A 12815-nucleotide genomic window follows, 5' to 3' on the forward strand; every position below is an offset into this window, starting at 1 on the left:
GTGTCTATGCAATCACATGTGGCTTCACACAGCGACCTGTGGCAAAAAACAGGGGAACTAAAGCAATCACCCACTCAGTGACACATCACCTTTTTCCATCACACTAAAGGTGAGAGGGTCAGCTCTCAGTTACAGTTCACCGTGTAATACCACCAACTGGGGGGAAATGTGTATTTCTATGTGTGTGTGTGTCTGTGTGTGTGTCTGTTGCTCATGTGTGTACCTATGCGTGTCAGTGTGCAGTTGCAGTCAAACAACAGTGTGCATAGCTACACATTTGGGGAAGCATGTGCAAAAGTGAAGGAGATATGTGTGTATGTACACATGTGTGCGTAAGAGACAGAATAAGAGAGATATAAAAGTGTGTACGATAGTGCATGTGTGCATGTCCAAAAGTCTGTGTATGCTTGTACCTGCATTCTTGCACGTACTGTATGTATGGATGTGCGGTACTTGTGTATATACATCATCACAGAAATTAGTGTGTGAATGTGTTTGTGTGTGTGTGTGTGTGTGTGTCTGCGAATGTGTGCATGTTTGTGTGTGTGGTGTCTAACAGGATTAGCTCCCCTGGGATTGTTCTGGAAGATTATGTACTGTATGTCAGGATTTCAATCTGGCTGAGTAGAATACAGCAGAATCTTTAGTGGCCCGGGAGTGGCAGATCTCTGGCAATCAGAGATTAATTCCTGATTGCATGGCTCTGAATTTGTCCTTTTACCTTTTCTTTCTTTCTTTCTTTCAATTTTTTTCATGGGTTGCCCAATGTAAATTAAATGTTTTACAAATGTTGAGTTAGGTAGTGTCAAAATGCTTTTGATGGTGCTTTCAAATCAATTCCCTCTACATTAGAATGTCAAATGATTTTTTTTTTCATTAAACAAAAAACATGTTTTAATTTGAATGAATTCTCCAACATATATTATATTTGAGTTTACGGCATAAATAAGCAGGTACAGTAGACAATAACCGACCATGTCAATTGACACACTATGAAAATCTGTGTGGTCTAACAAGACATGAAAAAATGCCACTCCAAATCAAACACGTGTGCTATGGTTGTAACAGGTCATTCAAAAAAATTCTGTAGCAGTGCAGTTGTGTTCAATAACAAATGATGTAAAAATCACCAAACAAATGACTGTGAAGAATGAACCTACACCATATAACAAATAGGCCTATAAGTGTCAACAGCTAGGGGATGAAATGTTACTACTAGGGATGGGCATGATTAATCAATGATCGATAATTGATCGTTACAAATGTTGTCGACCACATGACATTTTTATTGATCAAACGCTGGTTTCAAATAGAAGTTGTGTTGCGTAGTGTGAGTCTTGAAGCAATGCAATGAATTTCACTATGTGGCAACAATGAGACATCTTACCAACAGGGGGCGATATGTGACAGAGAAAACGGCTCAGCTACCTACCAGCTGCCGTAGATATCAAACGTAAACATGAAGAGGTCAAGGCGAAGTTTGGCGTGGGACTTTTCAAACTAAAAATGACGGAGTTCTTTGTAAACCTGCACCTTGGCCAGGCTACCCAGGATAGCACCACAATGTCTCTGCATCCTGGCTACTTTAGCCAGGAAGCATGTTAAAATGCTAACATGCTAATCAACAAGAATCAGTAAGCTGGAGTTACTTTACTTTGTTAGCAATGGATAGTCACCACTGTAACCTTTAGGTGAGTCACTCTGGTTGTTATATGAGGCTCTAGTTAAATAAGCATAATTGTGAAGTAACACTATCTCTGTCACTCACTCTCCCTCTTTCTCTCTCGGCTCGCCTGGGTCCTTTAACGTTATATTTTGGCAAAAACTGTCAGACCGGAGTAATATTCAGTTTTTTTAATAATTCACATATTTGACTTACAGTAGGATACTACAGCTTAACCACCAAAATGTATTTATTATTTAATTTTATGTGAACATGTATGGCCTGTTAATGTAAGACAATATAAGTAATTGCCTACAAATATCTGTTAATAATAGCTGACACATGAATTCATCTTTTTAATGCTACAGCTCACATATAGAAACCTGGGAGTACGTAGCCTAGTTTGCAGATGTTTACAATGTATCCAATACTCTAAATCCATGAACTACCATGTCAGATGGAGTGCTGGACACTTACTCCAGGGTCTATTTATTGGACCAGGAGGCCCACTATTTCTTGAGATGCCGATGGGCTCCTTGACAGACCGGGCTGATTACCAATATTTATGTGCCTGGCTACAATCTGCTGAAAACTGCAAAGTCACTAGTAATTTATAATTCAATTCATTTTACATTAAATTTCATTCATTCATTTTTATTTTTGTTTAACAACAATGTATGAAAAGAGGTGTGTCTGTGTCTAACTATATATGTGTCTATCTGTAAATTCTCCTTTTTACAAATAATACTACTTCACAATTCTTCAATTAATTATCACAACTTACGACCACAAAATCTTCAAAGCTGTATACTTTCTGCATATATGCAATGTAGTTAATACTATGGGGGCATGAGTGTGTCACATATGGCATTATAAAATGTCATTCTTGGTATGACATCATCATGCACACAGGTGGAATGACATTTATCACCATATTTTGCACGTTTAATATGGTATCTGGCATTAACATAAACCATGTGTGATTACACTGTGGAAAAAATGCATAAAACGCAAACTGAAATATATCCAAAAAAGGAGATGACCCGGTCAATATCCACGTTTGGAGGGAGACAGATACACATTTGGCATTAACATCAAAGCGTAAACAGATTGCCGTTCCATGCCAGATATAGTAAGCACACACTGTACTGTAAACAAAGTTGAGTGAACCAGGAAACCTTTATCAAATCAACCAAGTGGAAGGAAGCTTAGGAGGCATTACTTCTGTTGAAAATAGATAGCCAAATAGAGCACAGCAATACAGTGTTTAAAGCCAGTGTTAAAGGAGATAAATACTAAACATAGGAGACTAAATGGCAGCCTGCAGTATATCAAATGTCCAGTGAGAATGTAGTCCATCTACAAAATTACAATGTAGACAAGTCAAATAAGCCACAGAGACAAACACAAATATGATTAGATTTCACAAACACCCACTACATGTGTTTTACATACATACCCGATATTTGGAGAGGTCGATCCTCAGGGAGTTATGCAGCTGGTCCAGTAATTTGACAAATTTTTCCCTCTGTCAGGATGAAAATTTCGTAATTCAGTTTAGAGAGTCACCACACCCCAAGCATTTTGTCAAAAAATGTATAACACTGCGTGATTCATTTTTACTTCCTGGAACAAAATTGAGTGGTTTAGCTGTATTGCCAGCCTCGGCTTACTGCCTGGAAATATTACAACATTAGTTTATTAAATGTTCAATTGGAAAGCACTGGCAACCTTTGAGATTTTGTTGATTTCAAGTGCACACACTGTTTTAGTCAAATAACTAAAAAATAGTGATGCCAGTAGTTCAATATCATAATATAAGACAGCAATAGATGTTACTTAATTCTAATGGGAGACTGTAGATGACCCACATTTTTATTTAGCACTCTACCTCTATGTATCACTTTTGGCAGATTAAAAGAGAAAAATAGCCATACTTACTCCAAAGTTAGAGGCAGCAAAGCGGTCAGAAGCGGAGGCAGTGGTTGTGGTGGTGGTGGTGGTGTGGGCGAAGTAAGCATTGATATTAGCAAGCAGGTTGCTCATCACTGCTGGCACACCGGGACACATGTATTTGGCGGACAGACAGGAGAAATGCCTGCAGAGGAGAATAAACAGCTATTATCTGCACTTGGCTCCAAGCATAAGGGGCAGGCCTGTAGCCTTTTCGGGGGCAAGATGGACATAATTTCACCACCAGGAATCAATAGATAATCATTTCAAAAAGCAGAGTCCCCTCATCAACTAGAGAATTCCTGGCAGAGAAAATGATACATTAATCAATATGTCCTTAGATAAGCCTCAAAATCCACAAAGTTGCAATGTTGGAAAAGAACACAGATCAGAGTTCAGAAAAAATACCCTTGAAACATATAGCTCAAAAATATCCTGGCCTTTGTCCATCCATCTGTCCATACACTGCAGTGGCTACACTAAAAAACATAAACTGAGCAGACATATTGCAGTAGAACATTTCTTCATTATTCTCACCCTCTGACTGCAGAGCAGAGAAAACTCAATGCTCCAAACAATTACTTCCGGAGGAAGAGCTAGCACATAATTAGTTCACTGCCCTGTTCATGTAATAACTTGTCTACCAAGGCTATTTACAGCAAAAGATGTTGTAAAGCTTTATAATGTATACAATTAAATATATAAGGCTGCAAAATAATAGATGGAGTGTTTGACAGAAAATCAAAGGTTCCCGTTGGGGCTGAGATGTAATCATAAACAGAGAAATAGCAAAAGAAATGCAAATCTTACTGTTTACCTTTAAACTCAGCTGTTTGTTTCATTCTGTGACAATTGAGACAAATGCATGCACAGTGTGTGCACCCGACAGTTCAAGTAGTTTCCACTGAAGTGAATCAATGTATGTCAACCCGTGACAAAACACATCTTAATACTACTGTATGTGATCCACTAAAATGACACAAACTATGAGTCATCTTTCCAAGGAGAGGGGTGAAGCAGGTGTTTAGTTGATATATTCTGTTTAAAGGGGATCACTTTGGCTCATTTCCAGTTCTACATTTTTATTTTTTGAATCCATTAGAGTAGCTTTATGCAGAACCTCAGTTCAGGATTAGGGTTAGGGTTAGGGCCAAATGAACACACTCTTTTCTGATTGGCCAGCTTTCAGGAAGCCTGCCAGCAGATATAGAAATCTGTCACAGCTTGGGCTATATAAAGTAGAAAAAAGAAAAAACTCTTGGAAGCCAAAAGTTCAGTTTGGCCACATTTAATATCAACATCTGACACTGTAACACTATATGACTGAAAAGCATGATAGGTCCCCTTTAAATTTCCTGAAATTGAAAGAGGGAAATTTAGTCAAGCTGAGAGAGATGCACCTATTAGCACTTCAGATTTGCCATGATCTCTCTGTTTCTCTCACTCTCCCTCTCTCTCTCTCTCTCTCTTTCTCTACACACACACTGCAACAGCACTATCAAGCAGTAATTAATTGCTGGAGCCTGAGAGGCATGGTTTGAGCAAGGATCTCTGTCTCAGTGTAGAGCATATGTTCATTTTAACACTTCATACTTCTGCTTCACAAGCCATGTGGAATGCCTCCTACATTATAATTCACTGGTACTTCCATCCTCATTCATATATCATATACAGTAAAGGATAATGTACATCACATAAAAATGTATAAGTGCCGAAATCTGACAGACAATGATATAAACAAGGGTTTCCTTATCAGTCTCTGGCTGTGACCCAAAGCAACTAAGCATCTGGATGAATTGTATGCTTTTTACACTGTGAAGATGCCTGAGGGCTTAAAGCCAGAAAAAGTAGGCTGAGCTCTATAAATATAGCATGTGTTTAATGCTCATTCGTAGTTCTATGAAAAACAGATTGCATTATATTGTGAGTTTGTATCAACAAATTTCAACCATTACTTTTTGCTCAGATTCAAAAGGCAAAAAACACCCCTTTGCCTTCAGATGTTATTTTGCAGTATTCTCTTCAGGTACAGGTATATTATAATATTAGGATAACTACATTGAATAAATATGTTATAAGTTGGAAGTAACCATAAGTATCAGAAAGCTGGATGTTGGGCCTGGAATCCAGAGATTTCGAAACTAAACCCTGCTCAGTGAGTCATTGCTTCGTAAAGCTAAAGCATTAGGAAAGGCAGCGAGTTGTGTGGAGTAATGACTTCAGATTTACTCCCCCTCCAGAGTGTAGCTCACGCACACACATCCAAGCACACATGCACAAATAGAAACACCAACATGTTCTCATCGGGAGGCCTACTTAATTACTCTGCTTTCAGCCTCCAAATTACCCAGGAGCACTTGGGGTTAGGCGAGCACAGAGAGTGATGATGGCATCCGATGAGCTCCCATGGTGCTTTTAGAGCTGGATCTCCTGTGTCTATTTTCAAGAGTAAGACATTGCTTCTCCTTGTGTTACCCTGCCTTGATTTTTATCAGTAGATGCAATGTACTATGCACTCACTCACGTATGATCATTTTGTGGTTTTATATGACAGGGAGAGATGAGAATAAGATGATGGGAAACAGAGAGAGAGGGAAAGGGGGTTAGGGAGTGGTGATTGAGTGAAATGAAGAAAAACGAACATGAGGGAGGGGTATGTTGGGGGTTGTTGTGGAGGGCACAGGAGGGAGATTGAGTCCTCACAGCTGCTGTGATTTATGCAGCCATCTTGTCAGGAGTGACTGGGAGTCAAGGTTCTATGATGAAGAAAAGCAGAATGGTAGGGCCTTTCATAAATTCCTGATGAAGGATAATAAGCGCCACTATGAAAAACGCCAAGCTTAAACAGTGTTCAAGCCTGGAGCATTAACTCCACCTGAAAAAGGTGGTAATGAGGCCGCTTACTCCTTTGCTAGTCTGCAGTTAAATAACCCTGGTATCTTTCACATACTGGAATACACTGTCACACTGAAACAACAGTCTGTCACCTAGAAACGGAACATCTGTTTGCAGCACCATAACAATCAAATGTGTGAACGACACTGCTATAAACATGTTGTCGCTGTAGCAGTAAGATTCCTTACTTATGTGGATCTAAAGGGTTGGAGTGTGAGATGCTGAAGAATCCTATGAAAAGATTTACAGGGATCAACAGGAATCCAACAACACATTTGCCCTATAAGGCCAGTAGGAGAGTAAATAAAGGATCTTCTGAATCCTCATCAGTGGGATCTCAAAAAGTGGTAAGGGCTGGGGGAGGTCAAACATGTCCAGGGCTTAGTAGAAAAACACACCAGTCATCCTGAATGAACCATTGTCTCATTTTACAACAGCATATCAAAAAACAACTGCAGCAGAGTACATGATGTTGCAGGGTTTGAGCACATGATTAAGAGAACACAAATCTAAAAACTGTTTCTCAGTGTTGCTTCATCTCAGGGATGCACGTGGCCAGATTTCTAATCATGAAAGCACAAATGTGAGCTGAGCCTTTCCACTAAATATGCCTACACAATCTGTGTGTAATTAGCATCTAATTTACTAAGGTAGTAACTAATTACATACTCAGCTACAGGGACTGCCCAACAAGCTTGGGTAGCAGGCTGAGGACAGCTTATAAGATGCAGTTTGGTGATGCGATTTGAGATGATCAAACAGTAGCTCTACAGACATCAAGTAACTCATTATTACTGATATACTCAGATGCAGAAGTCATGAAGCAAATAATTAACATTAGATAACATAATAACAGACTGAGATGCACATCAGACAGTATAGTTTAGTAATGAATCCAGTGTATCCAGTGATAAATCACCTAGAGTGTGGGAGGGTGACACTAACAGAAGCTCAGGTCTCAATTAAAACTTTTCAATCATCTCATCATTTCAACTGCATGAACCATGAAAAGTTTTGACAAGAAGAAATAGTCTTATATAAGAAATCGTATGGAAAACACTGTGACTGAAAACTCAAATCTACAGTGACCATTATAGCACTGGAGAATAGATAAATATAAGATACAAATTAATGATGCAAACTTCTGCAATTGGGACTGTTACATCAATGTAACAAGGCATTGCATGACCTTGATCAATATCTGATTATTTCAATTTTGGATGGTGTGTGTCTGCATTTGGCCCGTGTGAGTATGTGTTTGGAGAAAACACAGAGACAGACATTATTGATGGAGAGGGTCATTGAGGATCAGGGAGACAGAGAGAGAGAGGGAAACGAGTGTGTTTATGTGTGTCCATGATCAATGTAACCAAGGCAGGTTGGGAGTTTTTCCAGGAGGCCAGCAATTAATCAATCAAACTTAGGAGTTCAATAGTCCTCCAAGCTCTGATTCTGCTGAGGAGACATCTTTCCTACTCCTACTCTCCTCATGCTCTACTTCTCTCCTTCTCTCATCTCCTTCTCTCCTCCACTCTCCTGAATGAGACAATGAGTGATTGGTGAGGTAAAAGGCCATAGATCAGGGTGGTACTAACGTCATAGCCTGATAGATGGACTCCACTCCGTATCTCATGGCGAACTCATCCACTATCTCCTGAGACACGTCGTCATAGTAGACCTTCCACGCCTCGTCCCCTTTCACCTGTGGGATCTTCACTACCCCGTTGCTCTTCACCTCGGTCAAGTGGTGAAACAGGTTCTGTGAGTGGCACGAGAGATAAGAAAGAATAGGGCACGGTAAGAGAGCACAGTGTCACAACAAGTAATAAAAGAAATGCCAGTAATGCTGGAGACATCTTCATCATCTTTGATAGCAATACTGTGACTATCAATTGTTGAAAAAATCCTGTTAGTTTCCTTTTTTGATGTAATCACAACAAATTATGCTTCCTTTAGTAACTGCCTTAGCAAGAATGAGATATAACATAATTATTTAATGATTTGTTCCCCAAAGATGAGTTGATTGAAAACGAACTTTCCTCATGAGTATCATTACAATGATTACCTCATGTAAACAGGTATACTGGCCGTGGGGTGGAACCACATTTTCCTCCCCTTTCATCTCCACGCTGATCTTGAGTCTGATGGCACCAGATACGGCAGACTTGTCAGTCCTCTTATCTGTAAAGCACAACCAGGCTGAATTAGTCATGGTCTGAACTGTCAAAACTGGGAAGTAAGTGAAAAATAACTACCAAATACAAGATATTTTAGCTAAACCTTAGATAGTGCAGTGAAGTGACATGGCTTAACCCAGTCTTTGGTAGGCACATATTCCAAAAACATACAGTAGCATCTCTTTCATCTTTGTGCTGGATGATAAATAACCATTACTATTCATTAAATAAAACTTCTAAATTATGTTTCAGTCAGTTGGCGTTCAATGACATACAAACTGCAAAAAGATTAGAAACAAAATATACGAATGAAATCATCTAAGACACGAAACACAAATTAATGTCAAGAAATGTAAATGTCATGACATTATGTTCTGTAAAACATGAATTACATCATATCTACACACAGACATGACATTTCATGTACAAGAAAACACTAGCATTCTCAATATTATTGGCTGGTTGGTTTGGGGAAAATGTACTTTATTATCAGTAGAAAGAAACTGCATGCAGACTTTCATTCTTAAACACTCACATACAGCCACATGCACACACAGTTTCTGGCAAACACATTCCTGACAGGACTGAGAACTAATGACACCACAGCAGCTTACAAACTTCAAATACCCCCCTCTGTGCTCTCATATACGTTTCATCTCTGTTGTTTCAAATGAGTGAAATGTTCCTCTACAGTCAGTAGAGGACAGACAAGAGAAAAATAATAACATGACAAAGCGACAGAGACTAGCACTGTAAACGCAAAAGTCCAGATTGAAGAGGAGCTGAAGAGGCATAGAGAGGAGAGCAGCTGGAGGGGTGGACACCCACACCAGCAAAGGCCTGTTTAAACATTCATTGTGGGCATTTAAAAAGGCAAAGAGAAGCAGCAAAGGGCAGGGGTCACTATTACCACAAATTGATTCCTTTTAGCTAGAGAGGCAAACAAAGACAGCACCTGTTAGTCATAGTACTTGAACAGAAGTGGCAGCTTCCATTATGCTGCCATTCAGCCTCATGAATGACATGATGAAAATGCATGAGAGTAGAAATAGGTAAGGGAGTGCCCTGCATCAACAGCATCAGAACTACAACTGAACCACAGGTCCTGTGGGTGTCTGGTTAACTTGTGAGGCAGCTGGATTCACAAGATAATGTCATCACAAGATCATCCAAGAATTCATTTCGTCAAGCTTCAAGTAATGTGCTTGTGGCTGAACCACCAGTGGATCAGACCAATCTGTGTTGTGAATCCACCTGCCTCACAAGATGAGATGGTGATAGACAGATGGTTCATCCAATCACATGCCAAACATGTGATTGGAATTTTTTTAAAGTGCCTGCCCTTTTCCAAACTGTTCCATTGATGACTTTTCAGATGGTTCATTGTAACAAACCATCTGGTGTGTCAGGTTAGGTATTTGGTGCATCGACTGTAATGGTGACCTCAGCTGGACCACACTTCATCTGTATGTGCACTTATCCTAATATCCTGTTTTAATGGTTACAGTGTAATGGGAAATGTAGGGGAAGACACAAGGAGTTTAACTCATCATGTTTATGTTCATAGCATATACACTTTGTGGAGTGATACTGACAATGATAACTCGGACTGAAACATAATGTAACGCAGACGCAGAGTATCAAAAACTGCCATTTACCAAACATGACATTGAATGCCTAGTTAGATACTTACTTACTTTAATTTGATATCTAATTATTTGAATTCTAAGTTGTGTGATTAAAAGTTTTAAAACAACATTTAACATTTGAGTTAGTTGGTTTCTTTTGTCAAATAAAAAAGGTTTTTATAGGAAAATATGTTTGCATTCCTCAAAATATGGTATTAGTAAGAAAAAAATCAAATTATTCTTTTAATGACAGATTGTGAAATACATAGAGGGAGGTCTCAAGGTGCCTTATATCACTGCTTTTAAGTGCCACAATAATAATAATCATACCAGCATAATTGTCAATTAGTCAGGATATCATTTGTAAGAATATGTGTATGAGGAACATACCCAGATTGTACCAAACATCCATCTCTCCACTGAGAGTGCGAACCTCGATGATGGTCTGTCCCAGGAAATCATCTGACTCACGCTTGAAATGTTGCTTCACTCGTGATTTGATGTCGTCATCCTCATCCCACACACGCACCTTTATGCGGTCAGTGGCGTTGTGACATTCGCTGCGATTTAAAAGACGATTACACCAGGTCAAAACTATCACAACAACATGAACAACAGCAGCAACAGCAACAGCATATTAAGTGACAGCTCATCAGGTTGAGGGTATGCAGTGGAGCGGAATGACAATCAAATGCATAATTCAAGCATAAATACAAGTTCAGGCACACTCACACTTCTTGACCCTTTTCTTAGGAACATATGGAGAACAATTCTTGCCTGGATTCAAATGAGAGAATGTGTGTGTGTATCTGTGTGCGTCCACGGGTGTGAATGAGTGAGTGTGCATGCTTAGCATGTGAGAAAGGCTCTCTGCCTGGCAGGAAGAATTACCCCAAGACATTGCATGACCTTTACTGCGCATCTGTATATTTTTACTCTCTCTCAATGCATGCTAAAATCATCAGAGAACAGCTGAATGTTACACAAGAATGATTGTGTAGTATTCATAGCAAGGATTACTTATTGGGAAAGCTTTACACTACAAAATGGTCTTCCTGGCATCATTGCAGTAATGACACTGCTAAATAGAAAAGAGGTGGTCAAAGCACTTAGCTTCAGTTGGGGTCAGACTGTTCAGCTCTGGAATTAAAACGGACAGATTACATTTTGTTCTAATGACATCTTGGGTGCGACAGGCAGAGAAACAGTATCTGCAGTATTTTTTTTAACTAATCCCTTTCTTGGGGAAGCAGTGGATGCTGCTGCTGCACTAGTCTGGGACTTTGCTTTCTGCCAAGCACACAGTAATGTATCGCTCTATTAATCTACATCCCTGTAGTAATGGGAAAGAGTTTTATTACAGCCACTACTAGAGTCGTCCCATTACAGGTGTGGAGCCTTGTCTCTTACTAGCATACACACTTTCACAATCTACGTAATATGCATGCAATATGGTCTCTGACACGAACATGAACTAGTAGTAGTACTAGTATAGACAGAAACCCCCTGAGGAAAACTCGCTTGAACAGTCTGAATCGAAAATGCCATTAGCTGCTCACTCTCTCATTTAAGTCAACATGGCAAAATATCCCTGATCCTTTAACAGTTGGTCCCCAGTGTCCCATATACTGTACATACAGAGGATTACCAACAAAAAGAAAAGAAGCACTTGATTTCCACACAGAAGGTTAGCCAAGTTACCATGGGTTAGGGTTAGCCTAGTTACTGATGCTCATGTAGTGTCATTGCCACCTCCCTCCTCTCTGTGATGGTAGCTAGAGCTCTACGCATGTAATCATAGAACTGGAGTTATATCCAGATAACTGATTTTTATGCTTAACTGACATGCACATTATATGTCAGGAACCAGGAGTTTATATACCCTTGATTTGTTCCCGGCCAATATGTGGGGCCAGCCTTTATTTGTTTGTGTCAACCATGCCCTCAGCCATGATCTTTTATTTGAGGTATGTGGAGAAAACAAATTTAAAAGTAGAAACAAAAAATGGAGGCAGAGAGCTAGCAAAAAGACTGAGTGGTGATATTCCTGTGGTGATTGCACACTTTTACTGACCAGGGAGAAAAGCCTGTGCTAAAAACAAAGAAACAGAAGCCTGGCCAGCGCAATGGATAAGTCATACAAGATGAGAGTCACGTACTGCTGAAGCATTAAAGGATTTATTCTATTGTTTCCAACACACCACAGTACTGAGCCTGCTCTTTTTAAGGTCTTCCATGCTATCCACTTAAACACACAGACAGTGGCAGAATGTCAGTCTTTGTATATTGGATCTCAGTGCTGCATTCAACACAGTCGGCTACATGCAACATGTGACTAGACCAACTAAAAAAATGGGTGGGACTTTCTGCCAAAGTACTAAACTGGTTTGAACCCTACTTACAGGACAGGGACTACTTTGTATCTTTAGGTAAATACACATCTGAGCAGACAAAAATCAAGGATCAAGGATTTGTATTTTCAAATGACATGCAGAGTTC

At 39.5% G+C, this 12815-nt stretch overlaps 1 protein-coding gene across 1 annotated transcript in view; it reads right to left on the minus strand.

Moving 5' to 3' along the window:
* The window catches only part of LOC128355943 (protein unc-13 homolog C), a 96110-nt gene that overhangs the window by 54559 nt on the left and 28736 nt on the right, over positions 1-12815 (minus strand). The window contains exons 10-14 of the mRNA XM_053316371.1: positions 10707-10876; positions 8577-8692; positions 8107-8270; positions 3605-3761; positions 3123-3191 (exon numbers count right to left, since the gene is read on the minus strand). Of these exons, the coding sequence (XP_053172346.1) occupies positions 3123-3191; positions 3605-3761; positions 8107-8270; positions 8577-8692; positions 10707-10876 (676 nt within the window). The remainder of the gene's footprint in view (positions 1-3122; positions 3192-3604; positions 3762-8106; positions 8271-8576; positions 8693-10706; positions 10877-12815) is intronic.

The sequence above is a fragment of the Scomber japonicus genome, chromosome 1, assembly GCF_027409825.1.
Source record: "Scomber japonicus isolate fScoJap1 chromosome 1, fScoJap1.pri, whole genome shotgun sequence".
Lineage (NCBI taxonomy): Eukaryota > Metazoa > Chordata > Actinopteri > Scombriformes > Scombridae > Scomber > Scomber japonicus.